At 43.2% G+C, this 22,018-nt stretch overlaps 2 protein-coding genes across 8 annotated transcripts in view; one reads left to right on the top strand and one right to left on the bottom strand.

Moving 5' to 3' along the window:
- Positions 1–447, bottom strand: part of HABP4 (hyaluronan binding protein 4) — a 26,247-nt gene extending 25,800 nt beyond the window's left edge. For both annotated transcript variants that reach the window (XM_054033115.1, XM_054033116.1), the window contains exon 1: positions 57–447. In XM_054033115.1, the coding sequence (XP_053889090.1) occupies positions 57–360 (304 nt within the window). In that variant the 5' untranslated portion in view covers positions 361–447. The remainder of the gene's footprint in view (positions 1–56) is intronic.
- Positions 446–22,018, top strand: ZNF367 (zinc finger protein 367). 6 transcript variants are annotated; one of them, XM_054033121.1, is made up of 8 exons: positions 446–754; positions 2,710–2,858; positions 3,575–3,721; positions 3,871–7,735; positions 10,081–10,231; positions 16,197–16,316; positions 16,673–16,811; positions 18,254–22,018. In XM_054033121.1, exons 4-8 carry the CDS (start codon positions 7,412–7,414, stop codon positions 18,489–18,491), a joined length of 972 nt encoding a protein of 323 aa, XP_053889096.1. In that variant the 5' UTR covers positions 446–754; positions 2,710–2,858; positions 3,575–3,721; positions 3,871–7,411; the 3' UTR covers positions 18,492–22,018. The 6 variants fall into 6 exon arrangements, with proteins under 6 accessions (XP_053889096.1, XP_053889093.1, XP_053889092.1 ...); XM_054033118.1 differs by lacking the exon at positions 3,575–3,721; XM_054033117.1 differs by having other exon boundaries at positions 3,575–7,735.

Genomic DNA, 22,018 nt, shown 5'->3' with positions numbered 1-22,018 from the left:
GAGTTCAACCGCCTCCCGCCAGCCGCGGTGTGCGCGGGCCGGGCCGCTCCCCGTACCGGGCTGCGGCGGGGCTCCGGGCGCCGCGGGGCTCTCGGGCTGCAGGACCTTGCGCTCTTTCTGGGACTCTCTCTTGCCGGCGGCGGGGCCGGGTCTCGGGCCGGGGCCGGGTTTCCTGCCGCCGGCGGCCGCCGCGGCCTCATCGCGCTTCCTGCGCTGCTGTTGGCGGCGCTCGGCCTCGCGGAGGACGTCGAAGGGGTCGGACTCATCGTCCAGCAGCTGGTGGAAGCGGTTGGCGACGGCGCAGCCGAAGCTCTCCTGCATGGCGGCGGACACGGGGCTCCCCAGCGCCCCCTTCATCATCGCCGCGGCCGCCCCGCCACCTCCGGGCGGCGGCAGCTGCGGGCGCTACCAGTGCGCGGGGCGAAACCAACCCGCGCGGCAGGGGATGGACAGAGCCGGGCCCGGCTCAGCAGGGCCCAGACAACCACGCCATCGCCGCTCGACCCCTCCCTACACCCCTGAGAGCGCCAATGACCAACCAAAGCACGGGCGCCCCTCGCGGCCTCATCACAACCAATCAGGGCATTCAGCCGCGCCCAGACAACCAATACCAGCCACGGCAAGCTCTAGCAACCAATCAACACATTTGGTCCAACCTGCTGCGTGCTGTGAAAGCCAATCAAATCCGTAGGATGCCACCAGTCAATCACACGCCACCGACCAATGAAGTTTAGCGACTATGTCGTCGCTGCAGGTAATTTTGCCTCAGCTGCTCCTAGCCTGCGTGCGGCATTTAACTATTTTACCCCCGTGATAAATCGTCATTAATTATTTATGACGTTGTTAATTATTCATGAGCAGATGTAGCCCGAAAGGGGCTGGGGCTGCCCAGGCAGGGGCTGGTCTGAGCACAACCTGTGTGTGGTTGGTGGGGGTGCATAGCAGGGCGGGGCTTTCTGTGGCCCCACCTCTAAGGCATGGTTTACAGTACACCTAACACCTAGGTCAATCTAGCTGCCACTCTCAGGGCTATGAAAAATTTTGCTCCTAAGGCAGCCTAGCCCCCATGTAGATGAAGCTAGGTACAATGAAGAATTCTTGTATCCACCTACTACCACCTCTGGACGGGGTGGTTCTACTACTGCAACAGAAAATCCCTTCCATCCATCTCTGAAATAAGGGTCTGCATCACAGCTGGAGCACCACAGCTGGGCCACTGACACTGTTGTTGTAGTGAGGGCCAGATTTCCAATTAGGCACAGTAGACACGTGCCTAGGGGCACCTAAAAGTTAAAAATGGGTTAAAAGTTTCAATTATTATGAAAAACACAAAGGTCAGCTGTAGGCAGAGGGGGTGCTGAAGACGTTGTACCTAAGGGCGCATAAGGTGTAAACCTGGCCCTGCTTGTAGTGCAAACATACCCTCAGTAATAATAATTAGTCTGGTACTAAACTGGTACAAGGTTGATGCTTCTCATCTTGCAATACAGTATACCCAGTTGTATAGAAACTCTTTCCTTAACCTTTGTATTAGATAATTTTAATATTAGCTTTAATTAAAGAAATTATTCCTGTAAGATGCCATAGGTAAAGGGGGGGTGTCACCTTTGCAAAGGTCAAAACGGAAGACTCCAGGGCATCCTTTCACATTAATTAATGAAATAGGACACATTAATTGAAGTCAATGAAGTTCTGTCCGATCAGGCTAGGGTTGAATTTGGCTGTAAAATATTTGCTATTCTTTTTCATGTATGCCTATTACAGATTATGGTGCCAGCAAAATGCAGCAGAATGGAAAGCACAGGCGTATGCAATGCATTACTTGATTAATTTTTCTTTACACGACAATCCCAGCAAGCTGGCAAATGTGCAGACCCAATGAATGAGAAAATAATGCGATTATTACTCAAGAAATCAGTCGTTTTGGTTAGAGGATGGTTGGGGGAAGCAAAGAAAAACAGAATGCCTAGAAATTGTTTCTAGAAAGTCTAAAGGCTTCTGGTTGAAGTCTTCTGGATATCTTTACACAGTCAAGTTAAATTGAGTATAAAACTGAAGGGCTGAAAATAGAGGTTAAAAGGAAGAAATAGGGATTCCTGATAAATATCCTGGGAGGATGATCAAAATAGTGTTTTTCCCACCTTTCTTGTGAGGAACACACACGGCTTGACTTGGGCTAGGTAATGCCAGATTGGCAACCTAGACTGACATCTCAGAATTGCTTTCTTTAAGGGGTTGTCTACACAGAGAAATTAACCAGACTAGCTACTGGACGTGAATTAAGATAAACTGGGAAAAAAACACTTTTTCTGGAATAAGAGTGTCTACATGGGAAGCTATTCTGGAATAGCTATTGCACTTTCAGTTCCCCTACCTTATTCCAGAGTAACCTTCCTATATAGATAAAACCTAAATCTCCTGCCCTTATGTTTGCAAAGAAAACCATGAAAAAACATAAGCTGAGTGAAAACCAGTGCAGTGTTCACTGTCTGCCTGCATCTGCTGCTAGCATGAAAGAATAGCTCAAATGGGGTGTTGACTCAGATGCCCAATAATGAAAATTTAAATGTCAACATTAACTATTTCACTGCAGATCAAAGCATATATGAAAAAAAGAGGAAGAATATTATTAAAGTTTGCACAATTCACTATAAATGTAATTTTATTTTCTTACTACTTGGGCAAGTACTAGCACATTCTGTCCTGTAGGGCTAATAAAACAGATTAGAGAAGAAAGCATCTAAACCTCCACCATGAGGAAGCCAATGCAGCAGAGCCCCACTTGGCATCCAAGCCTTCCCAGACCAGCATACTTGCTGCCCTCACCTGCATTTACAAAGACTGAGTGCACAAATCATGTAAGTAGTCATGAAAATGTTTTAGTACACATAATGCATGTTTTATTCGCCTTATAGTAAAATCACCAACAAGGTATACAATTAGAGATGGGCCCAGTGGATCCGAAAATTTCTCTAAAGTTTGGCTTTGTTTGGATCTGAGTTTCTGGGTCATTCTGTTTTAGAAAAGAGGCCTCCCACAAAGTTCTGATCTGACGCTGAGCTTCACCACCCTTTAGGATTCTTTGAATGTTGGGGGTTTGGTTCAGGCTCCCCTTTAAATAAAAAATACTAGAAATAATCTTAGTAGTAATTATCAAAAATTATAAAATTAATTGAGGTGGCATAGCACCACATCAGCAATGAAAATTTGTATCCCATGAAGCTGATGGCAAAGCTCTCATGTGGTAATTCAGTGTAGTTATATTCAAAATCAGAGACAGAGAGAAAGCTGAGTTACTATTTTGTTAGTACTTCTGTGGTACATTTTAGATCCCTGCATGGGATTATTCTTTAATCCCACTCCCACTATTATTGCAGCGGGTCGTGCGGGACCCACAGGATCCCAGTCCCACTGCAGAGCTCTACACTAGTCCCATGCAGGGCTCTAGTACATCTAGCCTGCTGCCTATAGCCTGTCTGAAAACCTTGTTCTCCCCCTCACACTCATCATCCTTACATTCCTAAACATGGCTCACATTCTTGCATGTTTAAGAGATTTTTTTTATTGCTCACAGTAATTTCCACTTGGCTGCTGTCTGGCTGGCAAGTGGTACACAAGTACTCTCTGCGATGCAAAAGCAATTTGATACTCACTGTACTAATTGAAGGAAGAGTGCGAATGGGCCAGCAGTGAGGGATGTTGGCAGAGCATAAGGAAAATGGTACTAGTACTATAACTTTTTTGTTGGGCAACTGTTTGTGACAGATATGGCAATATCCTGAACAAACCTTCTTAAATTAAGTTAAACATTATTGAATTAAGTATTTTTAGAACTTCATTGTATTACAAATGAAAATATTTATGTTTTAGTGTGACATTGTATGAAACTTCTTTAAGAAGAAGACAGAATTAATACAATTTCTGGGAAGTACTGTGGGCAGCAGAGTGAAAAGAGACCAGAACAAGAAGGAAAGACTGAGTAGAAGGAAGGAAGGAAGGAGGAGATGGGGTGCAGCGGAACTCTGGACTCCCCTTAACAGACAGTGACCAAGGGACTCTTGGAGTGAGGACACTGTGGCAAGGATTTGTGTACAGGTTTTGTTGTTTTCCCACACAGGTGGGACTCTCTTGTGCCTCTCTGCATAAAGTAGGACTGGTTTAGAATTTCTTTTTCAGTCTGTGTATTTTTGCTTCAACTATCACATATTCCTGAAGATTTAAACAGTACACCAGATTGCCCACAAAGTGGAGCTCTGTCTCTGTGAAAGGGAGTGCTTAAGCTACTGGAATGTAAAGGGTCAGCACTGGTCGTATGGCCCTAAGGCAGCTGGGCTATGAGCTACCACTTCCAGCAGGGGTACCAAACAGAGAGAGTGTGCCAGAACGACTAATGGGAGAGACTGAAGCCTGCCCAGACAAAGGGAGCTTAAAAGCATATGGGTCCAGTGTATGGGAAGTGAACCAAATACAGCAGCCTGGTGAGTGTCCAGAAGGGGGAGTTTGACTAGACCTATGACAATGAGTAAAGAAGGAATGCAGTTATCCTTTTCTCTTCATCTGTTAAAACATTTTCTAATATTAATGCTGATTTTTTATAAGCTGGATAGGTAGTATTTATTATGTATTAAATATGTACAAGCTTCATAGGTTATGTCTTCATGTTTCCCAGTTTTGAACCCTTTAAAAAAAAAAAAAAAAAAACTTCAAATGGATAAAGTAAAAGCTGATGCGTTACAGACCCAGGGCCTGTAATGCAATCTGCTAGTGTGTATTGCTGGATCCATGTGGAGTAGTATTAATTTCAATGAGAATCTTTTGGGATGTAAGTGTCCATGCCAGCAGATGCTCAGATATGTTGGCAATGGTTAGATTGGTTCAACCAATTTTTTTACAAAATTAATTATGGTTTAATGCTAAATTATCCAAGAGCAATTTCACGTCTATCTTCAGACAATTTATTGCTACAATTTACATATTGGATGAAACTTGGGAATCTTTTTGGTTATACAGAATCATGTGCTCTCTTGCAAAGATGGAAATTTTATTACTAATTTATGTTTTGGAATACAAGGTGTGTGTTATACATGTCAAAGAAAGATCCCAAGTACTTCAATCAATACTGGAGCACTTGTATTCAAAACAACGTATTTTTCATATTTTGGACACATCTACTGATAGAATAACTGAATCAATAAAATTGGATTAGAACCCTTCAATATGCTGTGTTACTGGGAAGATATATCAATGGACATATCAAGAAACTAACTCTGCAGCTATTACTCTGCAAAATAACAATGCAAGAAATTGGCTACATGCCTAGAATCTTAAGTATCACAGAATGGAACAAACTTGTCTGTATATTTGATTAGACTAGAAAGGTTAACTCACTCAGCAAATAATTCTCGATATAGATTACAAACGATGTTCACTGAGCGCACATGGAACTGTTAATGCCTAAGGAAATCAAATACTAATACAATTCCATTGCAGCTATGGGTTACTTCTGACTAAGTACCAAATAAGAGTTCTGAATCATTTAGGATGCTCTAACTAGAGTTGTACATTCCACAGTGGCAAACTGTTCCCCCAAGTATATCATGATGAGGGGCTTGTTTCTGGTTGCTGAAACTGACTTGCACAACTTTAAAAAAACACGTTAATTAAAACAGATGAAGACAGGGCATATGACATGCCGGATATGCAGTATGTAGGAAATTACCCTGATTGAAGTCTTTAGATGCTATTGCAATATGAACAGGAATAACTTTAAAATGCAATCTCTGACTGTGGTGAGATATTTGATTTTAAGCTGAGAGCACAGGGTCTTCAAAGCACAGGCAGATTTTTTTCCTTTTGATAATGCTGCTTTCCCAGGACAATGGTTTTGACACTTGAAAAGCACACACCCACTTCTGCATGGAAGCATCTACAACGACTTTAAAATTTTGTTTTAAACGAAGCCCTAACAGCGTTGTAAAATGCACCTTCCATGTCTCGGGGCAAACACAATATTAACAAATACCCCCTCGGGGAACTTTGTTTTCTAGGCAGAGCGGAGAAGGCAGCAGTCTCGGCCGGCCCACCAGAGCCTGCCAGGGCCTCCTCTTCAAGCCCCGGTTCCCAGCACTGAGAGCATCATGGGAGGGTCCGGCTTGCCCGTTTGTCTAATGAAAGCCAGGTTCAGCCCTGCAGGTTGCAGAGAAAAGCTTGCGAAGGGTACCATCAGAAGAAGAGCGCCCGCGGTGCTTGTTACGTCTCCTGCTGCGGGGCGCTGCCACTCTGCTTGGGGCACTAGGTGCCCGAAGTCAGCAGACGAGGCGACCCCCGCACCACCGGGGCTGTATGCAGGCCGCCCGCTGGGCCGGGTACGTACCGGGGCTTGCAGCGGCCCACGGGCCAGTCGGTGCCTAGCCCAGCGCGGGAGAGCCGGGCTGCGCCCGCAGCAGCAAGCGGGACCCTGGCACGGAGCGAGGCGGGGGTGGAGCCTGGAGCGGGCGGTCGATGGTTGGCAGGGCACTGCGGGAGGGAGGAAGAAGGAGGAGCCGCCACCGGCCCCAGCAATAGCTCCGCCTATCCCCTTTAAGAGGAACAGGTGACACAAAGCAAGAGGCGTCATAAATGGTGAAAGCGCGCGGGAAACTGTATTCTGCCTCCATGATTGGCCAGGAGAATAAGACAACAACAGCGCGCGCCAAACGCCGCAACCGGCCCGGCCTCTTTACAGCCCACCATAACGCCACGAAGGCCCCGCCTCCTTCCTTCAGCGGCCCAATCAGTACCTGACCAGCTCCTTCAGAAAGGCGCCCCTACTGCAGGGCGGAGCATCGCTTGGCTCGCCGCCGCTGGCCCGCGATCCCAAGAAGTTTCGAATTCTGTTGGCCGGAGAGCGCCCTAGCCAATGGCGGAGCCGGGATGTGACCTAGCCCCGCCCACGTGGGCGTGACCGGCCACTTTCCCACAGGTGATTGCCTGGACTTGGCTGTCACTCCATTATGTATCAACGGGATTCGGTGATTGGTTCCGCCCAGGCGCGAAATGTAACGCGGGAAAAGCTTGGGCTCGGCAGGGGCCGGGCTGCCTGCAGGTTCGGAGGGGTCGCGGCGGCTCGGGTTCTGTTGTGACCGAGGCCAGGTTGTGGAACCGACACCGCCGCAAACAGAGAAGCGCAGGTGCGGCCGCGTCTCCGCGGGCTGCTGCCATGGCCGGCGGCCGCCGCTGACACGGCGCATCTGCAGGTCGGCGGCCGGAGCGGGAGGGGAAACGCTGAGACCCGGAGAGGACCGGCCGGCGATGAGTGGCTGAGGCGGATCGGGCGGTGACAGGCGGCTGTAGGGTGAGATCTCCGCGCCCGGGAGAGCGGGCCTGAGCCGCCACGGAGATTCCCCGCCCCGCTGCCTGCGAGGGGCTCGCGATGGCGGAGAGGCCGCCCCCGGTGATCTTCTGCCAGGATTCCCCGAAGCGTGTCCTAGTCTCCGTTATCAAAACCACCCCGATTAAACCGTCCCGGGGGGGCGACGAGCCGGCGCCCGCCCCGCCCGTCCCCACCAGCCCTGGCTTCAGTGACTTCATGGTGTATCCCTGGCGCTGGGGGGAAAACGCGCACAACGTGACCCTCAGCCCCAGTAGCGCCGCCGCTCCCTCCTCCGTCCAGCAGCCTCGAGGGGGGGTGGTCCGAACCTCCAGCGGGGAGGATGAGGAGGCGGGCAGCCCGGATAGCGGCGGCAGCCACCTGAAGGTGAGTCCGGAGGGAATATGCCAGGGAGCTGGGCACGATAGGGTTAAACCCTCGCCGGGACCATAGGAGCTTTGGGCCAGAGCGGGGATGGGGGAGGCGCTGCCGCCGCTGGGCCCTAGTGGACATTGCGCAGGGCGTCTGTCGGGTTTAAAGGGTGAATCTGTGGCGACCACCCCTGATTTAAAGTGAAGTCACTTCCGCGTGCGGTTTGTGCGCCGGTGACGACACATTCGCGCGCCAAAATTATACCCGCCAGACGCTCGCTCGCCGTTTGCCTCTGTCACATGCTGGCTGGGGAGGGCGCGACAGCGCTCCGGCTCCACTCCTTTGCGCAGGCGCGCTGCGGAATGTCCGCCTGTAAGCCTAGGGTTCGGCCGGGGGCGGGGCTGCCTGCAGTCTGGGCCTCCGGGGCTCGGAGCAGAGCTGCGGGGAACGTGGGCCAGTGACTTGACACCCCCTCAGTAACCTGGGTGTGGGGGTCGTTACAGTGGTGGAATCTCACCTGTTTGCAACACGTGGCCTTTTGCAGCCTCTGTAGTGCTGCCCCGCCCTGCGCAGTGCTTCTGTACAAATGCTCAGCTGTGTCTCGCTGATCCCAGACCACATGCTCAGCTTCCACGTAAAAATGCTTCTCCAAACTGCCAACCCAACAAAGCCAGCCCGGCCCTGAGAGTCCGGCTGTGCTCCTTACCTCCCACCCTCAGCCTTGGTAACAGCTGAATCTGTATGGCAGCTAATGATCTCTGTTGTACTGCAACACGTGCCAAGTGTAAAGTGTGAGGAGGTAATTTTGTCGCGTTCAAACTTCCTCTAAACTCCTGGTTGCAATTGATGGAATGTAGATATTTAAATACATGATCCTTCTACAAATCGGCTGGCTGGCTGAGTTCTTTCAAGAGTCAGCCCCCTCTAAAACAATCTTTTATCTCTTTTTTTTATGTCCCAGTGTTAAAATAGGGCATTACTAAAAATATGGATTACAGTGATAAAAATGTAAATAGCAACTTAGTTGAGTTGTATAGGTCTCAGAACAATGCATTCCAAGACTTCTTGTGTATTACTTATTCATACAAATGCTATTGCCACCTCTTTTCTGGACCTGAAGTTTTAAAATGTGCTCAAATCAATGTCAGCTAAGAGGACTATGCATGATGTGGTAGTTATCTTTCCTTTTTCACAAGTGGAGCTGTTCAGTCCTGACAGATGTTGCCTTTTGTTCTGTTATGCGCTGTCTAACTGATCCAAAGTTGGAATGGCCTTAATACTTTCAATAATAAATTTCATGCTGTCAGTAGTAGGGAAAGGGAGAGGTTTAGCGGGAGGGGACTCTCAATCCTGATGCTCCCTAAGATAGGAGCTAGATTAGTCTAATATATTTTAAAAGTTATAAAAAGTCTTTCCAAAATATTCTAGATCATATAATAGTCTTCCCTCTGCCAAGATGATAGTGCTGTGCAAGTAGGTTTCATCATAGGAGATGAAAATAGTGATGGTTTTTATTTACACTATATTCATTAAGAGTACTCAAGCAGCGCACAGGCAATCCTCTTTTTCAGGAATCTAAGCCCAAACACCAATGCCTGGTTCCCAGGGAGCAACTCTGTCCCAAGAATTTACTTACCTTAAAGAGATTAAGGCAGAGAGAAAATTGTGCTGCTTTCTTCCAGAAAGAAATTGCATTCCAAAATTAATAACAATGTAACATTTATTTGAAAACTGAACAGAGCTCATATGCCGAGAACATTTTTTTTTTTTTTTAAAACTATGTAATAGAGCCATCTGGTGACTCCTACCATAATAAGATACTTTAGGATGCCAGATATTCCCAGACTTCATATTTGCTGTTCTTTCATGATGTACTTATTTTTAAACAATTGTTCATCATGGTTATTCAGACAAACCGGTTCAAGAGTTAATGTTAAATCTATGTAATCCCTGGGTCCAGCTCTTTCACTCTTCATTACGTGTGTGTGTAACTTGAATGCAATTGTTGTGTTTACGCAATGACATCATGTTTCTAGTATCTAATTACTTGTGTTCTTTAAAAATGACATTTAAACTGGAGCTTTGTGATTAACTTGTTTTCAGGGAAAAAAATAGTTGCTATGGATTTAAATAATCTCTTGATGTGGTTCTTTTAATGCTTGGTGAATAACTATGATGGAGGAAAATAAAAGCTATAAGACAACTGTATTTTCCTGATGTGCTGGTACATACTTTCTTTCGAAAAAGTTGCTCCTGTTTAGAAAAGTTTCCTTGGACTGAATCATTTGTGTCCGCAAGTACTATATTGATATTTTTTAAACAAACGGTGCAGTTTCTTAATAGTGTGGGTTTTTTAATAGGATGGTATTAGACGTGGCCGACCAAGAGCAGAGACAGTGCGAGATCTAATAAGTGAGGGAGAGCATTCATCCAGCCGAATCCGTTGTAACATCTGCAACAGGGTGTTTCCACGAGAGAAATCTTTACAGGCACACAAAAGAACTCACACCGGTAAGTGAAAGGAATGTAATGTTGTGCATAGAAAACATATTTATCAAGTAGTTAAGATTTTAGCTTGGAACTTCTCATTCTTACAGTTAGTATTCTGGTCTAGTTATTGAATGGACTACGTTTTTTCCCTGAGGTCTGTTAGTATGGTCAAAAATTCAAAAAAATGTCATCTTTGTGTAACTGCTTGTGTTTATACTGGAGTAACTGTGGCAGAGCAACCAGTATTGCTATGGTAAAAAGAAACATTTAGAGAGGTTTCCCTCTGCTTTAGTTACATGTTACACTTGGTAACTGAAAAAGAGAGAAGAGATTGTGTTTTTTTGTTTGTTTGTTTGTTTTTTAAGTTTTACTCTATATAGCTGACAGTACTTTTCACTTTCTTTTCTGTTTCCCTCTTGTGTGGGTCTTTCACACAACAAGGTAAGGGTGAATGCAGAGAAGGAAAATAAATCTATAAAATTGTCAGGAGCTTTAGACAAAGTATATATTATTTTGAGCTTTAAAAAAAAAAATTTACTAGCTTTAAATAGACCCTGCCCACTCTCATTTTCTTCATTACCACCCCTTATTTTTGTATTTATTATTTGATGCTAAAATATGTTTCTGGCTTAAATTTAAGGATAAAATCTCTTTTTAGGATTAGTTATTTAATAATTATGAAGTTCACATGCATTTAGATTAAAAAAAATCTGATCTCCCTTAAACTTTCTTTATCTAGCTGCTCTGTTTTGCTCAGTTCTTGCTATTAGGAGGAAAAAACCTTTGACCACATGACTAGCACCTAACTGCATCTTTTGGGGGAAAAATAATGTAAGAGTGTTACAGAAAAATGGCTAACTTTTTGCTAAAACCTTATGCATTGACAAACTGGACCCATCTTGCTTTTGAAAAGCGAGATTCATTGTTCCCTTATACTAATCATAATTTAACAGATTTTTCTTATGTACATGACATTGTATTCTGCAATAAAATGTCCCGATACTTGATAATACCTCCAAAATAACTTGCGTCCTGTGGTTTATTTTTCTGGATCAAATAAGGCAATTCTGCCTGCCTGCCAGTATTAAACACCAATTTCTCTGTTCTTTTTTGGTCACACACACAAGATGTTCTTGTATTTCATTTTCCTGGTAATGTTAAACTTCCATCCCTGAAGTGCTAACCGTGTCAGATTGTCTTAATGGAAAACTCGTTGGGTAAGATTTATCCCTAATGATGACACTCCATTGACTTTTGTATAGATTTACTACAGTACTAGATTTGGTCAGTTACATCTCACAAAAAGACTGTTTGCCCATTTTATTTACTTTTGAAATTTCACTGTAGAACAGAAAGGCAGAAATTATTAGCTGTATTTATTATTTGCACATTTTTCTTCAGCTGCCCTAATATTCTGCCTCTAAATCCTGATGTCCTTTCTTAGACAAACTCCCCTTGACTTTAGTGGTAGTTTGCCTATATAACTGAAGGTCTTAACACTTTTCTGTGGACAGCAGGCAGCAAATAGCTGGGAAGAGAAGAAATTCTGAAGTTCTTTTTGCAGTCTTCCTGGAACTGCCCCTCCTATCCCTAGCTATTGGGGCTCTGTAAAGGGTAGCATGAGTAGCATATAGCATGAGTGCGCAGCTCCACCCCCCAGAGCACTGCTTTACCGCGTTACTACGAACCCGTGTTATATCGGGGTAGAAGTGTATGTGACTCACTAACATTGGACTCCATTACTATTAGTATCAGACTTAGAACTGCATTGTGGTGGTGAACCTTGCCTTGCTTCAAATTTCATTGTGGAGGTTTAGGGGAAGCAATACTACAGTCCGAAGCTGTATTTCCTGCCTCTTCAAAACCTCTGGCAGCTATTACTAAGCAGTCAGATGGCAACTCAACCAATGGTAGAATGGATCCAAGAACGCTTCTGTCCTTTAATACGAGTAGCATATTGCCAACCCCATTCACAAGTCACTCCATCCAAATCCATATCAAGCTCGTTTCTGTATGAGTCCAGGAAATGCTCTGCACAACCCCGTTTTCTCTTTGAAAGGGTAGGATCTGTGAATTTCTGTGCATGGATCAAGGGTGATCTGGCTCCATGTATGGACTTCAGGATTTGGCCCTAGGGACTTAGGCCCAGATCCCCAAAGGTATTTAGACTCCTAACTTCAATTGTAATCAGAGCCTTATTTCTGAAATGTTAGCAATCGTTTCTTTTGGCCAATATTGCATCTTGTATTTGAGTATCACCTAGAGGTGGAACTGTGAACTGTACTACAGATTTAGAACATAACTTCAACAGAGTGCCGTCCTTCATGTACTAGACAACAGGGGCTGCTCCAACCTCTTCCCAGTGCGGGGTTGAGGTGGACTAGAATGAAAATTGGGATGGTGGGGTGTGCTATACATTTTGTGGGCACACATACTTACTTATTTTTTAACAAAACATTTAAGTGCATGTTATCCTCAGAAGGGGAATAAAAATATATACGGATTGATTGATTGGTTTTAAACTTAATCTAAAGTAGCTCACTTGTGCAACATTTATTTACAGAAAACCAATAGGAAAAATAATTAAGCCAATAAAAAATAAACAAATGCAAACTTCTGGGGGGGGGGAATCACTGGTTAAATATTAATAGCAAATTACCTTAAATTGGAGAAAGTACTGTATTTTAAAATTTAGCCATTTGCACATGGCAGATTAAGATATTTGGACACTCAGAGCCATGATACAACAATTCAATCTGGAGCAGGGGGCCTCGGTGTGAGAAAGAGGTAACTGAGCACACAGGTGCTATAGAAGGCATTACCTGGACACCTTCTGCTCTGTTCTCCCTCTATAGCCAGTTTGCAAACCGGCTATAGTTGTCGGCCTGAGCCGGAGCATGTGCAGATGCAGCAGGCAGGGAGCCGCACTCTGGGGATGTGAACCATGTAGGGAGGAAGCAGGGGTGCCATTTCAGATTTTGGTGGTGGTGGTGGGGCAACTTTTACTACGATTCCAGGGGCTACTTAGACACCTGAAAACTATAGGGTTTTGTGGGGTTGTTGTATTTTTTTCTGGCAGATCACTTAGAAATTAACTGATAGGAGCAGTGTATCTAATTCCTATATAAAGAAAGGGGAAAAAAAATACACACACAAATTAAAGCCATATTTTAAGTTTATATGTAAGTTTAGAACAATCAGGAGATAATATAGCGAGAATCCCAAACCTTGAGGTATAAATTTTGGAGCCTTAACACAGATATCTGAAACACAAGTTAGATGATTTGAACGCTATCTTTATTTTCTCTAACAGACATACTCTGTGTTACTGCTATTATCTACTCTATTTTAGTCATTTTTTATTCCACTAAAAACATTTACTTAATTTTAACATGATTTTTCCCCCTTTTATTAAGAACAGGAATTAATTGTTCTAATTATTTTGGCATTTATGTTTACCGATCACGATCATGTACACCTCTACCCAGATATAACGCGATCCTCGGGAGCCAAAATATCTTACTGCGTTATAGGTGAAACCGTGTTATGTTGGGTAGGGAAGGCTGTGCCTCCCTAAAGAGCCTGGCCCTGCCCCCTATTCTACCCCCCCCCACCTACTTCCTGCCCCATCCAACTCTCCCTGCTCCTTGTCCCCTGACCACCCCGTGAGACCCTCTGCCCCTTATCCAACTGCCCGGCCTGGCACCCTTAACCCGCCACTCAGAGCAGCGTGTCAGAGCTGTCCCTCAAGGGTGTGGGGCCTGGGACAAGTCAGCCTCCCCATTAGTTTCCTCACTATCCGCCCAGCGCTTCCGCCCGCCTGGCCGCTGCTCACCTCCTCTCCACATCTGCCTGCCTGCTGCTCACCTCCCCGCTAATCTACTCACCGTCTGTCCGGCGTGCCTCCCCCCGTCCGCCACTCTCTTGCTTGCCGTCTTCCTGCCCGCCTGCCTCCTCACCCTCCTCCTGCCTGCCACTCACCTCCCCATTCGCCTCCTCACTCTGCTTGCCTGCCCACCTCCCACCCTTAACACGCCGCTCAGAGCAGTGTGTCAGCTGTTCCTAGAGGAGTGTGGGGCCCAGGACAAATCAGCCTCCCCGCTAGTCTTCTCACCATCCACCCAGTGCTCCCGCCCGCCTCCTCACCCCCACCTGCCTGCCTGCTGCTCGCCTCCCTGCTAGTCTCCTCCCCGTCTGTTCGGCGCGCCTCTCCGTCTGCCCGACCACCACTCTCCTGCTCGCCGTCTTCCCGCTTACTCATCCCCCTCCTGCCTGCCGCTCACCTCCCCATTCGCCTCCTCATCCCGCTTGCCCACCCTTAACACACCGCTCAGAGCAGCGTGTCTGAGCCAGACACGCTGACCCGCCGGAGCGTGCAGCTCTGACCCCCAGAGCACTGCTTTACCGCGTTACTGCAAACCCGTGTTATATCGGTTCGCGTTATATCAGGGTAGAGGTGTATGTGATTCACTAACATTGGACTCCATTACTATTAGTATCAGACTTAGAACTTGCATTTATTTTCGTACACATATTTGTAAAGTAACTTAAAATAATTAAAAATACAAATTGAAAATAAGTGACCTTCATCTGCAGTGTTTAAAGTTGTGTTTAGCTAATGTGTTTTTTTTTAAAACTTGTACTGCTAAAGTGAGTGAGTACAAGCTAAATTTACATTCTAGAAGGACACTTGATTGTACCACTTTGAATAATGACAAAGCACAATAAGGTAAAAGTAGTAATGATAATTACTCCAGCCAGGACAGGTTTTTAGGTATTTTTAGAACTCACTACTCAAAGAATTAAATTTAAGCATAAGAGAAATACAATTATGAAATGCACGGTCCAGTCAAAAAACTAATTTAACAGTACTGTAATCCTTAATGAACTTTGAAAGAATAAAATTAGAGAATATATGTGCAGTTCGACAGGAAGTGCCAAGAAATAACACTACTACTACTACTACTACTACTATATGTGTGTGTGAGAGAGAATATGTGTTGGAGGAAGTGTATGGGAGATTGTGTGCACCTAAGAGTGTCAGTGCGCTGTCTCTTTAAGCCAAGCACTCAAGAGCCTGAACAATTGTTCAGTGCAGCAGCTGCAGCTCCCACACCTGAGCCAGAGGCACCAGCACAGACAGGTTCCCTGTCCCCCCAGCTCAGTGGAAACCCACTCAGGCACAGCCACCTCTAACACTGGGCAAGCTCCCACAGCATTCTGCCAGCCATGGATCAGCTTCCCAAAGAAGGGGAGACAGCAGCCAAGACAGCAGCTGGGTGTCTGGAGATCGTTGGCTGCTGGCCAGGTGCCCAGTTCTGAGACGGGTGAGGGGGCTAAGCCAAATTTTGGAGTGGCTGTAGCCTCCGCAAGCCCCCCAGCCCTACCCCTGCTAGACAAAGATTAAATCGGTCACCCCATAATATAAACATCTGTTGTGCTTAATATCCAAGAGGATTTCTCCATTTTACCACAACATAATCACTTCTGCTGTATTAGGGACACTCACATCTCCCTTCTGTCTGAAAATTGCTTATTGTTATAAGTAACACCTAAGATTGTTGCAACTGAAGGTTGAGAGAATATTTCTCCTCTAGTCGCTGTTTACTTTGTGTTAGCTCAGTTTATTATTCCTTTATATTGTCACTTTGTTTCTCATTTGTGTGGGTCTTTTCACGTAGTAACATGGGAAAGGCTGTGTAAATTGCAAAATATCATTGTAAAATCCCAATTGTTAGGAGAATTAGGGGAAGTGTAGCACCTAAGACTACTTAAACAGGAACTCAACTGACTAAATTTCAGTTTGATGTCCTTGTGGAAGTGGATTTTTGCAGTTTCTGGGCTATGGTTATCTTTCCACAAAGGATTTATTTTTTTCATCTTTGATTTAGGGGATCCTGAGCAGAATCACTGAGCCATGGACCATCACTAGATGGTGTCCAGACTTTTTAACTCTTAAAATTCTACTCAATTTTTTTTTTTTTAGGTGAAAGGCCTTATTTGTGTGACTATCCAGATTGTGGGAAAGCCTTTGTTCAGAGTGGGCAGCTCAAAACACACCAACGTCTTCACACAGGAGAAAAGCCTTTCGTCTGCTCAGAAAATGGTAAGCCATCAGAATATAACTGGCAGTATTCAGAGCATGGGCAAGTTTGGCTGTAGTATTAGTACTACCATCCACATGTGCCCTGGATCTCAATTTTAGATGCCCTTTTAAAAGGGGGGGAAATAAATCTATGTGCAAACACAAACATTTGTCAGTTTAAAAGCAAAGTTCTTAAAAGCATAAGCAGGTTGTTTAAACAATTACTTAATTTTTGATTATAGGGCATTCTATGCCAAATTGAATCCAGATTTTTAGAGAGGGAAGAAAGTTAATTTAACAATGACATTTTTTTAAATTTTGGGCTTACGTGTTGGTCAACTACTTTTCTTGATTATTGTCCTTGCTTTTTTATTAAGGATGTTTAAGCAGATTCACACATGCAAACCGTCATTGCCCCAAGCATCCCTATGCAAGACTGAAGAGAGAAGAACCCACAGGCAGACTGAGTAAAAAACAAACAGCTGACAATAAAGCTGTTGCTGAGTGGCTAGCAAAGTAAGTTCTCTTAAGCTGTGACCGTCTAGAATTATTTATTAAAATGTTGAGAGCACTGATTTCAAAAATGTCCGTAGAAGCCAAAAACTTTTACACTCATGGTGTGTTTTGTCATCTGACTATTTTTAAATTCCTCTTGAATTACAATACTTTTTATACAACTTTTATGTGAAACAATTTTTAAAGACTCTGTCGTTATTTCTCTGGGTCGTATTTACCTTGCAGTTCTTGAATGTATTGATTCCTTCACAGCTATGCCACGAGAGAGTTAATCTAGCAAAGGTTAATCCATAGAGCCTTTGAGAGAATTAAAATTATCAGTATCAGAAACTGACTTGGTACCTTTCACTGGTACAACCACCCCAAGTCAAACTTCTTCTTTAAGGCACTTCTCGTGACATAGTTTCTCAGAAAGTTCTTAATAGTCCCTCCATGGTTACACAGATGTCTCATTTGATGAATGTACTACTACTGCATGCTCTATAAACTTATTGTACTCTAAAGACAATACAACACACTTCCTCTGTTCTTCATTTTCTCTTCAGGTTGAATGATTCAGCTGTTCCCTAGTGTGCTATTTGTTTAAATTCCAGAGGTTAGAATTAACTTCTCTAGTGGTAGTTGCTTCAGCTTTCTTTCTCGTTGGGATGGACTCTTGCCTTCTCACCTGTTCTCCCTTCTCTATACGATTTCCCCCTTTGTGTGGCTCTTTGCTTATTGCAGAAGCTGTTAATACAGTGCTGTCCTTTGGTGCTGCAGCGTTGAATACTCATGTATGAGGGAAGGTGGTGGTAGGTGTAATAAGAGCTGATTGACTCTTTGGAGAGAGAGGTCTTGTAGTGGACTGGGACTTGAGATTTGAATTCAGTTCCTGACTGCCACAGACTTCTAAATTAGTCATTTAATCTTAGTTTCTGAGACATTAAAATTTCTATCTGTAAAATGTGGATAACAGTACTCCCTATCTTCCTGACTTTGGAACAGTGTACATAGGGTTGTGGTGGATTTTCCAGCACTGGCAACTTTTAAATCAAGATTGAGTGTTTTCTAAAAGATATTCTCTAGTTCAAACAGGAACTATTTCGGGGAAGTTCTCTGGCCTGTGTTTATTAAGGAGATCAGACTAAATTATCACAGTGGTCCTTCCAGGCCTTAGAATCTATGATGGAGGTGTGGGAACTACATGTAGAAAGGATTTGCATTGTAGATGTGTGTGAGGACAGGGAGCTGAATACCATTTGACATCATATTCCTGAGGTGGAAAGCTTTCTGTTTGTTTAAATGCTACAAAAGAAGGACTGAGAAATTTAGCAATTGGAATGGAATGAATGATCCAATCATGTTTTAAGATTCTAGTTTGGAAGATTCTTGTCAGCTTTCAATGAAACTTGTTGTGCAAGTTGGATGATGTTTATAAAATATGTAAAACTTTAACTCCCCAGATATTGGGAGACTAGAGAGCAGCGCACTCCTACTTTGAAAAGCAAAACAGCTCAGAAAGCTGACCAGGAACAACAAGATCCCTTGGAATATCTTCAGTCTGATGAAGAGGATGATGAGGAAAAAAATAGTGCTCCCTCAGCTGCCCGCCGTCGCCTTCAGGAGCAGCGTGAACGCCTGCATGGTGCACTGGCTCTTATTGAGCTTGCAAACCTGGCTGGAGCACCACTGCGACAGTAGCATAGGAACTGAATCTGCCAGTATATAAAACGTACTGCCTGGTGGTACTTAACCAGTTAGATCCTGGGCATAAGCTAAGCACCTTATTTGCTTATCATAGGCTGCTATTCTGTAGAATTTATGAAGAATGTTGTTGCCCCACAAGATGGGGTGAGAGAATTGCACTTTTTTGTATGGTAAAAGACAGATGTAAAGTTTTTAAGTATTTTGTAAATATGGGACTGCACAATGCAGGGTCAACAAATTGCATATTGTGGAAAGTTAAGATTTTTGCAAGGTTAATTCATTCATTTTGAAGCAGCTCTCACAGGAAGCACTTTCTGAACATAATGCTGTATGAATAGGAGAATTGTACAGGTAACAAGATGAGGATTATTTATCTGACTATTTAAACAAAATTACATTTAGTATGTTTGATAATACTGTAAGCAGTGATGCAACCAAGTCTTTAATGGCAATATATTTTGCCTAGTATCACTGAGAAGAGGGCAAAGGTTCTAACTTGTGGCGGGGAAGAAACTGGTTATGTAGAAACTGAGAGTTCAGGATCTTCACTGTGACTGCCAAAAGTATGAGACTGACTTCGCTATCATATTTTAGACTTGAGATTTCAGTAGAATCTCTTGATCTGAATAGCACTTGTTATTCCTAGCACATGATGTAGGGAACTTTTGCACATTGTCGGGCTTATTTGAAGATGAATGATTAGCCTTGCAAAGTCTAGACATAAAGGTAACAATTCGTAATATTTCTCAGATATTTTGGACCCTGTAATGAGATTTGGCACTTGTTTTGTTAATAAAGTGGGTATTTACAGGGTGGTATTGATTTGTAGTAAACTATTTAGACATCTTATTAGCTAACACTACGTTTTAAAGTTCTGCTTTTATATAAATATTAGCAAATAGAAGCCTCCATATTCTTTTTTTAATTGCATAAAGCCACCTTATTGCTTTACTTCAGGATAAGATGTCAAGTTTGTGTTCACTAAGTGTAGTACAGCTATCAGTTAAACACGGCAGAAGAATATTTGCTATTCAACTAGAAAATAGGCTTCCAGAGATAGTTGCAAGTGTGTTTTAAATTGTGTGGTTTCATATATCTTTCCCAAATAAATGAAGTTACAGAACACGGCTTAGTGATCTCAAGCACAAAACGAAAAGTAAGTTTAGCAGTACATCCTCATCACCTCATGTTTTGTATTGGTTTTATCTGACTTACAATACAACAGGCTTGTCTCATGGTCTTATTTTGCTTTTCTTTTGAGCAGCATATAACCAGAGATGCATAATATGCTAACAGATAATAAATTTGGTGAATTGGGCATGCTCCTTAAAAAAAAATATTCATGTCAGGTTGCTGGTTTAGTGGATATTAACAAAAAATCCAGTTATCTTCAAATTTATTGACCTACTGCTTCTGTAGATCATAACATTACCTGGGCTATAGACCCCCCCCCTCTTATCACAACAAAACCAGAAAATATAGATGTGAAGGGGAGCCATTTTTCCTGTTAGTGTGAGAGGGAGGAAAAAGTTTTCAAAACTTGAGTAATTTTTTTAAAACTGATTAGATGAGGACAGATGTTTCAGAAATCTAACATGATTACAGCAGAGAATGCTACTCTTGAATTCAGTTTCTAATAACTGATGCCTATAATGGCATGAATTTTATTAACCTGGTACGTGTTTAGAATTGAGTTGGTGCACTTAACTAAACAGTGGTCAGAGAGATTCTAACTTAAGTGGTTGTGATTTTTAGACTTACCAATGTAGTTCTTGATTTCTTGTGTTCATTTCCTTGTTAATTTATTTGGCCTCAAACTTAAAAAAAAAAAAAAAAAAAAAAAAAAAAATTAAATAAAGCAAAATACTCTTCTGTGGCCACCTGGGACATTCTAACTACATACAACTACTTGGCAATTCAAAGGCAGTAGCTGTAAAACCTCTAAGACTAACGGTGTTGGGCCCTAATCCTTCAAGTTACTGGACATGGGCAGACCCCTTGCATGCCCACATGGAGCACCACTGACTTTATAGGCACTCCATGTGGACACAGATCTGTTAGCAGCCAGTTGCAGAATCAGAGCCATGTATTGGGGGCGGGGAGGAGAACCTGTTTCCCCAATCAATCAATTGTAATAGGTTCAACACATTTACAGTACTGGAAGAAACTTTCTACAAATTATTCAATACACTGAATTTGGTCTAACTGTAGACACATTCAAGCAGCTTAACCTGTTTTGTTATACATTTTGGGAAAATACCAACTATAATTGTTTGAGGTGTTGAAGACTGCTTTTGGAGTATTTAATGTAATTTTGAAGTGTTCTGTGCTGCATAAGTGTCAGTTGTAGTTTGGCATGACTTAACAGCAAAAGAGTAAAAGTGCTGTAATTTTCATAGGTGCTCCAAATAAAAGTTGGTTTAATTTTAAGTTTAAAATCCAAGTGTTAGCAGTGGTAATTTTTGATCATGTTTTTAACTGTATTGTGTCAAGCTAGTTGCTCTTGACTCCCACAGTTCAATCACTTTATAACTATTCCTTGACCCTTTAAAAGGGTTTATTGGCCTGACCAGTACACTGTTGTAGGGAAAAAAAATACTTTTGCTGTTTACTTCCTAATCTCCTAACTTGAAATTGGTTTCTGAACTTTATTACGGTATTTGATGAATTCAAGATAATTCACTTGAATAAGAATCCTGCTTGGAGTAATTATGGTAGCCCAAAATGAATAAACATGGCGAGAATACATTTTCTTTAAGTAGTCCAAGCTAGTGAAGTGTCCTACTTCATGACTAACAATTCAGTTTGCAGTTGATCCTCTGTTCATTTTCAAGTTCTTATTCTTTGTCGGACATGATAGGTGTGAAAGAGCTTATCAGTATCTTAGATTAAGGTACGCGGTGGGCACTAGAAAACTAATGATATGCAACTGGAATTGTCATGCAACATTGTCCAGAATACTTAAATGGCAAGACTGGTTAATAACACAAGCTATAGTTTCATCAGACTTCTATACTTGGTTCTCTGAGGGGACAAAATTGGTAAATAAAAGCATTGCTTAGGAAAATTGAAATATTTTCTAAAGATAAGATAATTCCCTCTCCTGAATGAGGAGTAAAATTCATGTTACCTTGAAGCGATTTTGTAAGTTATTAGCAAGGGTGGCAATTGGCATGTAGTCTACCCAACAGGAATTGAATGGAGGTCACTGAAGAAACTGATAGTAACCATTCCTATGCACTACTGATCAAGTAGATAGCTGAAACAATTACCAAAAATGAGCAATCTGCTTAGCTTTCTTACGAGGGGGTAGAACCTACCTAAAAGTCTAACCCTGGAATTTGTGTACACTCACTTTCTAACAGGTGCTCTTTTGTGAGAATTTTGCATTACTATACAAGAGGCTGTACAAATACTGTACAGGATATTGCAGAATTGAGTCTTATTTGCATGACAGTACCACCTAATGAAGAACTCTGTGTAAGCTCAAAAGCTTGTCTCTCTCACAAAAATTGGTCTAA

The sequence above is a fragment of the Malaclemys terrapin genome, chromosome 6, assembly GCF_027887155.1.
Source record: "Malaclemys terrapin pileata isolate rMalTer1 chromosome 6, rMalTer1.hap1, whole genome shotgun sequence".
NCBI lineage: Eukaryota > Metazoa > Chordata > Testudines > Emydidae > Malaclemys > Malaclemys terrapin.
The sequence above is the reverse complement of the archived record's forward strand: the minus strand, read 5'-3'. Positions and strand labels throughout refer to the sequence as shown.